Consider the following 12,362-nt stretch of genomic DNA (forward strand, 5'->3'; position numbering starts at 1 on the left):
GCAGCCTGGCTCCTCTGGGTGCTGTAGCCTCTGCCACCGGCCTCCTTTCTGCTGCGCCCAAAGGGCACGGATGGCAAAGTGTCCGAGGGACAGACTTCAGTGGGTGCCAGGTATAAACAGAGACCCTCAGCTTCCTCACCAGTGGCCCAGGGCAATAACCTGCTGAAACAATGTGATCCTGTTTGGTGGCCATCAGGTTGGTAAAAATTTCGGTGTCGGATAACATAGCATTGGGTATTTATTGAGAATGTGTATGTGTGATTCCTGGAACCATTGTCCCCAGGATGACGTTCCGAGGGAAGCGTGACTCCCAGCACGCAGAGACCCTAAGGTGCTGGTGCCAGCCTCACTGGTGACAGCCAGTATGCACAGCAGTGCCTGTCGCTGGCGGTGGATGAATCAACGCAGTGGCTGGGAGCAGAGAGGAGCAGTGAGCTAGGTGTACATACAGATGGGCAGACATGCATTCACAGAATGGTATGCCATTTACAGAGTGGTGAACATGCATTATTCACAAGCAATTTTCTGTAGTTTTCACAGGTACATAAGACACCAAACATATAACAATTCTGTCTTGGGACGCCTGGACAGCTCCGTCGATTAGGCGTCTGATTCTTGATTTCATCTCAGGTCACAATCTCACGGTTCCCGAGATCGGGCCCTGCGACAGGGTCTGTGCTGACAGCACAGAATATGTATGCTTGGTTTCTCTCTCTGTCTTTCAAAATTAATGAATAAACGTTAAGGAAAATCCTCTCATTTGAGGCTGGAGAAAAGGGGAACATCCAAAAAGAAGACACCTAAAATCACCAAGCACACTGAGTATACAACTGGTAACAGGTTTCCTGCTGCTGTATTTCCGGGCTGTTTTATTCACTATGCTGAGTCTTTGCTGTTAACAGACTTCCCTTACCTGAGGAACAATACAGAGGACTATAACATGTATGACATACCTGCAATGGCCAGCAGGGGGTGCTAGAAGTCAGTGTAAGTAACTGGATGCACTCAAAATAGTGTATTTTTTAAGCAGGAAGTGCAGAACAGAAAACAAATGGGAAGTATAACAAGATCACATTTTTGCATCGAAAGACAGATCAATGAGGACAGAATTTAATCCCTTAATCACAAAAAGACGAGCAGGTTACTGAAGGCACAGGCTTCGAGAGCCTGGTAGACTAGAAGTTCTTGCTGTGCTCTTTCTTAGCTAGGCAATCTCACGTAAGTTACTTACCCTCCCTAAGTCTCTGTCTCATCTGCAGACTGGGATAAATAACACCTACTTTATGCAGGGAAGGAATCAACATGTACATTGACGTCCAATAAAGCTTATGTGATATTACTTAATGGATCAATGATGACTGTTATGACCTTTAAAAAATTAATCTCTCACAAAAGGCAATAAACTATTAATTCACAAGTGCTGGAAAACTCTCTACACATTCTGAGGTCCAGCACAATTTCCTGAAAGACTGCTCTTCAACAATAGCTTGTGCTCTATGCGTACAGGCATGTGAGAGATATTCTTGAGTTCTGCAGTCTCTCTGAAATTTTCTTTGTGGCCCCTACTCTGTAGAGCTTAAAATAAATTATATATACATATATATATATATATATATATATATATGGAATGGATGGTGTGACGGGTTTTGTACTTTCTTAGATGTGGGTTTGAATCAAGGCTTTATTACTTACTTACATGACTCTGAGCAGGTGAACAGAACAAGATGTTATAACTACCTTGACATGTTATTTGAGGAATAGATTGTCATAAAAATTACACTGTGCTTAAGACTGATCGCGTTTATTTACAAAGCAACCACCTTGGCCCAATCCCTGGCCCTTGGTGGATGATGTCTCCAGAGTAAGCATTACTATCCCCATTCACAGTGACTTTCCCAAGGACACACATCCTCCAAGTGGCAGGGCTTGGACTGGAGCTGTCATTCTGTCCTTGTCAATGTAATAAATCTTCACAGACTCAGGAGGTGTCATTCAGAGCTTTCAAATGTCCCTGTTGGGCAGCTCCATGCTGAGAAGGACCTCTCCCCTCAGCCACCATGTGTCAGATTACAGCATCGGCTGCTCAGAGAGTGGGGGGGCCCCTGGCTGGGCCCCACGACTGGACCACTCACCAGACAAGGGGTCTGGAAGCCTGGCCACACGTGGAGGCGTCTGAAGGGGCAGGTCCCTACAGGCCGCATGCACCTGGCAGCCACGGAGCCCGTGGGAAAGGCAGGCAGGATGTGGAGCTTTGGCTGAGGTTTCCGGGCTGCCCTCAACTCTTCTGGAAAGTGCCCTGGCCCAGCCCCGCCCCGGCACCAGCAGGGGATGGGGCTGCTTTCTGGGAAGCTGCGGGAGGCCCCAGCAGCACCGGGCCGGGAGAGTGAACTGGGCCCTAGTGAGGCTTCCTCTCTCCCCCACTGTCAGTCCCTGTTTTAGTCCAGTGTGTTCAGTAGTGATTTGCATAAAGTCACGTTCCCATCCATGTCCCAGCCCAGACTGCATGGGAATTCTGTTCATGACGGTTTCTTCTAATCTTCTATGCAAGGAACACAGTATGTAATTCAGTGTTATTGACCACCCTGATAATAATATTCTAAAACATATGGTATCTCATACACGTATATTAAATGTATAGCATCTTCTAAGCCTTTTTCCAAGTACTCTCCATACAGAGGCATGTGGTCATTATGAACACTACTGATCTGTGTCACTGTGGTCACAAAGCAGCATAGAGAGACCCATTTCAAGGTCATGATATCGTAGGACATTCTAATAATTCATGATAGACTATTTCTCACACTGTCACTAGGTAACACCTCACAACCAGCTGATAGAAATATAAGGTGTGCATGCGATGACCTTGTCCCCCAGGGCCGCAATGTTGGGGACAGTTCTATCACTGCCATCATCGTTCTGATCACTTGATATGTGGCAGGTGCGATCATCAGGAGACACCCAAGGAGTAAACGTACATTTGTGAGCTTGGGCCCATCCTTCCCCCTTAGCACAGACCACAGGCCTGCATCCCATAGGCCCCAGGGGACAGAAAAGAGAAGCAGAGAGAAGAAGGGACGATGGACAGAAGAGGCTCCTATGAAAAGGGCGCTGAGAGGACAGGAAGTGGTCATCAGAAGACAGGGAAATACACAGATGTCAGAATAACAAAGAATTTCAAGTAGCTACTGTGACCATTGAAGGAGAGGTAGAGAGAGAGAGTGGAAAGTCAATAAGAGAGAGAGAGAAATAGAAATAGAAACTGGGTGTTAGAGATGGCCAAACAGATGTAGGGAGGCAGATACACAGACACAATAAGAGACATGTAGAGAGAAACAGAGAGGGAGAGAGATCAGGAGGAGACAGAGGAGAGATAGAGAGAAATAAAGAAGGAGGAGAGCCGGCTGGAAAGGGAGACGTGGAGAGAAAGATGCAGAGGGACGGACGGCAACAGGAAATGAGAAAGGCGAAGAGCTAGACACAGGGAGACAGAGGGATGTCAGGAGGGGACAGGGACACAGAAGGGCAGCGGGAGCAGTGCCAGTGCAGGTGACGGAGTTGTGACCCCCTTCCCCCGGGTGACACGTGTCTGAATCTAGTGTCTCATGAGGGGCTGCAGGAGGGCGATTCCCTCCTTCTCCAGTTCTCTCTAATTTCTCCCGCACATACTGGTCCTGAGCCCATGAAGTGAAGCTGTCGTTCATCAACTCTTTGCTGTCCTGAAACATAGTTTGTATGGAGACGGGTGCGTACGTGGTGACTCTGTACTATTGTGTCATTTCTGGTTTCAGTCATTTCTCACCTGAGCCCTGGTGCTCGTGGTAAGAAATGGTGTTTGATCCCACAGCATAGATGCCAGGAGTGCTCAGAGTTCTAGGTTATTATGGCTTTCACTTTTCTCAGTGGATATGTACAAAGGGAGTAATTTTTAGAGACGAGGATTCAACTATAGATCACAGTTTTGCTAATCCTTAAAAATTGTATATTTGCATTTTCCCCTTATACTGACATCTTGCTAAGTAACGCTCTCAACATGAATTTAAAAATATGAATATAAACAAATTGTAATCACCACTAACAACACTAAGCCCACAGGATGCAATTTAAGATTTTTTCATTCTCTCTCCCCCCGTCCCCCTCCTCTAGGGCACCTTGTGCTCATGAATAAACTTTGGGGCCAATACTGCCCTCTTTTCTGTGCTGTAGCTTATAGCTTCTTTAACATTCTGGTGGAGGAGATTTCTCACTACTTTTCTTGTTTTAAGGATTCTCTTTCTGCTCTAGGTGATGGTAGTTTTATACTTTCTTAATTTTGAAAGCATGCCCCATCTGGCCCAGCAGGGATTTTCCCGGACCGCAGACACTCACGCTTGCCTGGGACAGTCGGCTTTTGGAGCTGTTCCTGCAACAGCCTCGTGTCCCCTGCACGTGGTCCCTGGGCAGAGGATGGTCAGCCAGAGTCCCTGCCCTTCCTCCCTTCCCAGCTTCTGCGATGACACCTGTTATTGTACTCTTTTTGATTACAGCCATCTATCAGGTGTGAGGTGCCAGCTCAATGTGGATTTGATTTACATTTCCCTGAATTCCAGGTAAACAACAAAATCATTGTAGTTTATGTCCAAATATCGCATTGCATTTTGCAATTTCCTGTAAATCTGACAACCTTTGTGAGGCTGCCTTTTTACTTGAGGAGGAAATTCTCTATCAAGTTAATTTGTTATGAGTGCACACACACACACACACACACACACACATTTACCTTTGAGAAGGGTCCAATGCACACCAACATAACTGATCCTAATTTCTTCTAATAAAGCTGGTTCCATGATTATCAGATTTGCTCAGCTGTTTTCCAAAGTCCAATGTGAGGAATGTCTTAAGGAGCCTGACGGTCGTCATCTGTTGACTGGGAACACTAATGTGTGCCTCACAGAATTTTGCAACTCTCAAGGGTTACGAAAGTAACGTTTATGTTTGAAAAAGGGCCTAGTCCCAGCCTTGACATGTAGTGGGTACTCTGATGTAGTTACTGAATTAGAAATGACAGGTCCACTCAAGGTGATGTGTTCACGGTACAGAGGAGGGATGGGGGGTTGGGGGGGAGGTTCGAATCCTGCCTCAGCTGCTCATGGCTTTGTAATATTGAAGGAATCACCTGTTTTGGGGAGCTTTAAAGATGAGAAACAATGAGGCATCTGGAATGAGGGTTTTCTTCTTCAGCTTGAAGTATTTAAAGTTCTGTGATTCTATAGCGAAGTGTGAATGTCCCGGATGCTACTTACGACTTGGTTTTAAAAATGGGACTATTAACCTAACAAAAGAGAAATATATTTAAGGAAAAATGTGGATTCAACACAAAGTGTTATAAACATGTAAATGGAAGGAAAAAGGGAAGAATATTTTATGGACAGTCCACTCATCAAAATATATCAATGTCTTTCTTCTTTTGGGCTTTCGGGCTTGTCCCGTTCACCGAAAGTTGACGTCATGCCTGCATCCCTTTATTCCACGTGACCAAGGGAAGCGGTCACACTGGACGAGATCTCAGACTCTCTGCTGGGCATAGGGGAGCTGCCCCAGGTGAGGCGAGCACACCAGCCTCTCAGAGGTTAACCGAGCAGGTCCAAGCTTCAGCACCCGGCCCTCTGCACAGGGTCTGCCTGAGTCCACACCTGCTGTGACCCAGCCGCCTCTCCCCTGGGACTGAGGTCTGGGGCCATCAGAGCAGCTTCATTCAGGCAGCAGCGGAATGACCTGGGGGGACAGGATGTCCTGCTCCCTCAAGTGCAGCGTAATTTCTCTCTTCCTGGAGTCAGTGGGGTCCTGATCAGAACCCTCCACTCTCCACATAAGGGTGACTACTCTTTCTCTCTTGCTGAAGAGTTTTCCCTATTATTTCTTTAAACATGAGCATCTTTTAAGAAATATGACCTTTAGTGCCACTTAGAGAAGAGGAGGGACGCCCCACAGCAGGAAGAGAAGTAGAGGAAAGGTGAACAATGGTCACCTGCTGACATACATCTCCAGGCCCAGGATGGAGCCGCTCCTGCCCAGGGTCCCAGGTCAGCAAGCAGAAATGTAGGTCCCTTTCCTGTCCCTCCCTGTCAATGCTGCCCTTGACCAGAAACAGTATATCCCAGCCAGCTGGTCCCCATCACCAGGAATCTGTAATGATTTCCCTGTTCTAAATAGGATCAGATATGCAACCCCAGCCAATCAACCTGAGCCAAAAGCTCTCTCCTTATTCCCTCAGTGACCTGCTAGCCTTGTAGGGAGATCCCTGAACCCCACCTAATCCTGCCTGTTCCCCCTTGGCTGCTTCTAAGGCTCTATAGACTCCCTCTTGCCCAAATCCCTGGGGAACCGTGTCCACTGCTTGTGAGGCACTGAACGCCCCAATCCATGGATTATTCTTCTTTCAATAAAGGACATCACACTCTACAAACTAAATTGTTTCACTTTTGCCATTTGACACACCCAAGAGAGTATTTGGCTGGAGGTTTGGGGCAGACTTCATTACCCACTGAGCCTGGGAGCTGTTGAGAGACTTTAATGTGGGTAGTATTTGAATAAAAACGGTAACAGTAATTGAGAGAAACAGACTTTTGAATGCTGACCATGTGAAATAAAATTTATTTTCGAAAAACAGTAGAAGGTTGTGGATTTTCTCCCCCAAAGTAAGATTTTTCTCATTGGTGAAAATCTAGGAAATAGGGAAAGCAGGAAGAAAAATGTCACCCAATTTGTCACCACCCACACTGCTCACCTTCTATATTGAGACTCTTTCCACCTGCCGTTTTGCTGGTCAGATGTCTCCCCCATTGTCACTCTCTGTTCCACTTAACACTTTAGCACAGCTGCCCTAGACACCTGCTGAGGGTCTGAATGATGGGCCTGGAATATTCTTTTAGCAGAGCATCTACTCAACACCTCACCATCTCAGCACAACCTCAAAGGCTGCATTTTGGGACACTTTAGCTTTGAATCCCGGTTATAGCTCAGCGTGTCTGCCCTCCAGTTTTACCAGGAACAGGAGCACGGGAGCTGGGTCTGGTCATGGGTGCTGCAGGACCCAGCCCTCCAGCCCAGCCAAGTCCCTTTCCTGGCTGTCCCCACTGCCCTCGCCCTCCAGGAGGTCAGCCTATAACGAGTATAACGAATTACTATAACTATACCCAGGAAGCCTTGGTATACTTGCCATAAGTGAAAAGGAATTTTCGTTTCGGTTGGAAGTCAATGCTATCTTTATTTCTCACCCATTTCCTGTGCATTCCTCAGCTGACCCCTCACAAGGCCCTGCCTTTCCCATTTTTGAAGATCTGATCCTGGGACTGCAGGACCTGGTCCCACCGCCTGATCTACACTGCCCCTGGGTCGATGCAGTCTTCTTCCTTTGGATACACACACACACACACACACACACACACACACAGGTGTGCCCACACAAGCCCATATCCTTTTTTTTCAAAACTAATCCTATGCTATGAGAAAACATCTACTGCCCAGAAAACATCTACTGCCAATAGTCCAGTGTTGAGGTAAAACACCCGTCCCCAACATTTCCTGAGCCTTGTCTATGCACCTGGGACAGGCTACACGCTTTGCTCACATTTCCTGTTCACTCTGCCTGCAAACGAATGAGGTCCCTTTTGACAGATGAAGAACAGGAGGAGAAACAGCTCGCCCACGACTGCACAGCTATCATGTTATGTGAGGGCACTTAATCTCCTGATGCCACCTCTGGGGACAATGCTCCAGTGCCCGCTTGGGAGCCCCGTGCCTTTTAGGCGGGGATTGCTGCTCTGCTTGTCCCTGCCCCCCAGGGAGGCTGCACAGCCATTGCTCTGTGAGTGCCAAGTGGCCATTTGAGGCTTGGGATTTGTCTCCAGCCAGACCCGGCTGTCATCCCACCTGATTCCTCTTAGGCATGCAGCCTCGAAAGAGACACTGAGCAGAAACAAATTAGTGCTGTGCTCCATAGTCCATGTCGAATCAAAGATTGCTATTATTAGTGGTGTTTTTATTGCACCAAAGCTCTTCCGTATTCTCAGCACCCTGACCGTTGGGGGTTCCTCTCCCCATTTTGCGGTCAGACCTGTCCCTGCCCTCTGGCTCCACCCTCCAGCCTCTCTCTCTCTGTCTCTCACCAGCAGGTGCCTCAGGGATGCAGAGCTCAGACCCTAACCTGCCCTCTACCACCCACCCAGTCAGTCTCCTTCCAGCAGGTGCATCTGGGAGGTCACCCTGGGCTTCTCTCCACCAGCAGGGAAGCAGAACCATGCTGGGTCCCCTCGCCTTCCTGTGTGCCCTCCTGTATCCTGGTAAGTCCTGACTCCCTCCCCGGTGCGGGTGGGTGGGGTGCCCTGAGGCTCTTATCCTTCCCTGTCTCACCGCTGTCCCCCCTCGCAGGTGGTGTGGCAGCAATCAGTGTGGAGCAGCCAGCCGTGGTGGTGGCGCGTGCAAGCAGCTGGGCCACGCTGCCCTGCAAAACCAGCGCCTCGGTCAGCTACATCCACTGGTACCGCCACCAGGAGGGTACAGCCCCCAAGAGGATCCTCATGTTGGATATGTCCAGTTCATATGTGACCAGAGATGGTGTCTTGACAGCGGACAAGGTCCACGCCAAGAAAGGCAAGGATAGCACAAGCTCTAACCTGTCGCTGGTGAAGCTGGCGAAGAGCGATGAAGGCGTGTATTACTGTGCTGTTTGGGAAGTGCAGAGCACAGCCTTACGGGAAGCTCAGGTCCTTGAGCAAAAAGTCTCCAACTCCCAGGGTGCTCCAGTCCTGGACTTTCCATGGGTGCTGGGTCCCTGGGGTTTCCTGGGTCAACCGAGAGTACCCTGGACACTGGAGGACACCCCTCTCCACGGGTCCACTGCACATGACCCAGGAGGCTAAGGAGCCCTGGCTCACAGGCTGATGCAGACCCAGGGGGTTGTCCCATCTGGAGGCACTTTTCTAAAGATCATCCAGGGCGGAACTTCTGGAGCATCTGGTGTAGGATCTGAGCTGCTCAAGGCAGCAGCCACGAGCACCAGGCACCAGCCCTATGTGGCTACTGAGCACTTGAAATGTAGCCACTGCACTAATCCACGCCGCGATGGGCTGCTTGTGTAGCATATTCTGGAGACTATAAAAAAAAGATGAAATAAATCCTTAAAAATTTCTATATTGACTGCACACTGAAATACTATTTTGGATATCATTCACTAAATAAAATTCGTGCTAGAATTATTTCTTTAACTTTGTTATTTATTTAACCTTGTTGTTAACGCAGCATTTAGGGAATTTTTAATTTGTGTCTCAAATTGTGTCTAACACTTACTTCTTCTATTGAACAGAGCTGTGCCGGACTGACGATTCAAGATTCTGACCATCTCCAATGAAGAATGCGGGAATAAAATATCGTGCAAATAATTTCAAGGCCGAGAGACTCTCTGGGGATTCCGCACAAAATGGGTGCAAGCCGAGACTGGAAGGCAACTCCTGACTCCAGTTTCTAAGTTGTCACTCCGCCCACCGCTGGTTCCTGTGCAGAGAGAGAGACTCCTTGATCAGAAGCCCAGGAAACAGTGTGGCTGACTTTGCAGCACCCTCACCCATGCCTGGCGCTCACTCTCCTGCGGGGGGAAATGATCCTCAGGGCAGGTGCATGCATCAGCCCTAGACGAGACCCCGGGCCCTCCGCCTTCCCCTTCTCCTTGAAAGTGACTCCATATGGGATTTGGGGACCAGCTTCCCTGGACCTCTGTTCTCTCATCTGTAAAGTGAGGAGGTTTAACTGCTACAATGTGTGACTGATTTTTGTATTAAAGCAAAATTATACCAAAAATATATCATTATGTTCACTAACTTCTTATAAAGTTAGTCAACTTCTTGACCAAAAGAAAAAAAAAAGAAAAAAGAAAGAAAAGAAATTAAAGAAAAGAAAAGCTATATTACTAATTCCCTAGCCATAAAGAGGAGAGGCCCTGCTGTGTGGAGGGAAGATAAAACTCTCTGAGGAGGTTTAAGCTGAATTAAATGCATTTTCAACTGAAAATTCCAGTTTTACGTACAACTTAATAGCATTGGCAAAAATAATTAATGAAAGGGAAGTCTAAATGATCGGAAGTAAATTGGTTTCTCGGATTTGCTAAATCTTCCTCCATCTTGATGAGCTTCTGTTTGTGTGGATGATTTATATTTAAGACATGCCTGTCTGTGAAGGAGCCCAAACAACATCTGGACCCTCTACTGAAGTCCCGGGTCAAGGTTAAGGCCTCCAGCAAGTGCAGGAAGTGTGTGAGGGGGGGAGGGTTTGAGGGGGCAGAAAGTCACCTTCCCTCCCTCTTGGGGGTGGTCCCCTCATTTGTCCTCCCCATTTCCTAATACCACCGAACCCTCTCGTCTTGCTGCACCTTCTCAGTGCCTGACTCCACAGAGGGGTGACTCTGAGATCTGGTTATTATAGTTTAGTTAGAGAGAAGTGAGATAAATATGAAGACACTCTCATGAGAAGTGATCCCAAGTCCATGTCAATCTCAGTTTTCCACGTGGATCCATTGTGCTTTTGATGTACAGCCTGAGAGGACAGTGGCCTTGTACAGGGAGGAAACACCCCCTATGTGGAGGAGGAAAGAAGTCTATGTTTGGAGTCATTTCCTCCTCCTGCTCTTCTCCTATTGGCTAAGGTGAGCTTCACCCAGGACACTTTGACCACACATAGTAAAGGCCAACCAGCTCTGCCTTCAGTAAAGATGATTAATTATAAGCTTGTTTCAAGGCTGATTCATGAAAATACTAAAAATATCTTATTGGAGTATATAGGACTGAGTATAGTAGGGCCTCTATCTCTGTTGAAGTGAGATTCATATTTTGAATATACTGATGGGCTCACATTACCTCAAAGGTAAAGGACTTTGCATAGATGGCTGCTTGAAAAATCCTGATGATTTGGGCTCACCTCATTTGTTTCATTCCTGAGGTGGGTGAGTCGCAATGCTTTTGAGTAATAGAAGCAACATTATAATTTCAAATCAATGCTGAATAAAGTCCAAGAACACCTCAAAAATCACAATTTTCCTAGTTATAATATCCAATACCAACTGCTCACACCCACCAGTACTGTGGAAAAGTCATGTCTGTTACCTCAGAGTCACCTCCTAGAAATCACACTTCTAAAGATTTCTAGGCACACCTGGAAATCCATGTTGAGTGTGTTTTTCTGAGGGCTCTTTATGTTTCACCCCCCAGAATGGGTTCTGGGACGCAGCCTCGGAGAGAAGAAAGAGCACAACATTGGAGGGGTCACTTCTAAACACTGGGATCAGGATAGTTTTTACTACGTCACTTCCACCCTAATTAGTCTGTAGCAAACTTGCATTGCTTTTGAATTTTATTTTAAGATGTATTTTTGAAAACAATTCACATGTTACTTAATATTAAAAATCTTGCATATTACTGAGCACGTAGACGGAACATGTGAAATCTGATGGTGAAAGGCCTGAAACGGGCTGTGTCATTTTTGTCCCCTCTTCTCAAACAACAACTTTTGCCTCTGTTACAAAACAAAATCCGGTTTTCTTTTCGGATCCCCACTGACTCCATCCGCCTACTTAGAGACCAGGTCCGTTCTTGGAGAATCGGAGTAGGTACTTGGGCTGAGTGTGTCTTTTCCCCCGTGGAGGACAGACACCAAGTACTACACACAGTGGCACAAATAGTCTTCTCATTAACGCTGTGCTGTAACTTCCTTGGCTTCCTTATGTCACTTTTGTCCAGACGCAGAGGCAGGAGTGAGATGGTCCCAGCAGAAGCACACACACTGTCGCACGCAACACTGGTTTCCTTCAGCAACGTTCTTGGGCACTTTTATTGCCTGAAACACGATCTCCTAGCCTTCTTGGAAGGTTGCTAGAAAATTGCCCTCGCGTGTTGTTCTTCATCTGGAGACTGAGAAGAAGATAGCCTTTCAAGTAGGACTCTGTGTGTCTCCACTTTGGGGGTACAGATTTCTCTCCCAGTAACAGGACAGGGGTGGATGTTGTGGGGCACTAAGCGTGGATTCTGTGAAACCTGTTTCCTCCCCAAGATCAACACGCCATGTTTCTCTCCCCCTGCTCTGTGCCCCAGTCCCCAGGGATTATGCTAATGGGCATCTTTGCTCTGATATGCATTGACTGTTGGTCAATGGAAGTTGAAGTTCAAAGAAGCATCACCATGTCCCCTGACAAAAGCATTTTTTTCGGGCACTAGGATGGACGTCCAAGCCTTTGGATATAGGGTCCTGGGAGAGAAGAAATAAATGCCTCCCGTGGGTTAGTTGGTATAAAAGGGAATGGCCACTTCCACTCGCACCTGTGTTTTCCTGAGCATAACCCT

The 12,362-nt window shown here is 47.3% G+C and overlaps 1 gene segment (V, D, J or C); it reads left to right on the top strand.

Annotated features, from left to right (window-relative positions):
* Positions 1-8,114: 8,114 nt before the first annotated feature.
* On the top strand, positions 8,115-9,315 carry LOC122233026. The segment is given in 2 exon segments: positions 8,115-8,318; positions 8,407-9,315. Coding segments are annotated over 2 exon segments (648 nt in total).
* The last annotated feature ends 3,047 nt before the right edge of the window (positions 9,316-12,362 follow it).

This window comes from Panthera tigris, chromosome A2 (assembly GCF_018350195.1).
Source record: "Panthera tigris isolate Pti1 chromosome A2, P.tigris_Pti1_mat1.1, whole genome shotgun sequence".
NCBI lineage: Eukaryota > Metazoa > Chordata > Mammalia > Carnivora > Felidae > Panthera > Panthera tigris.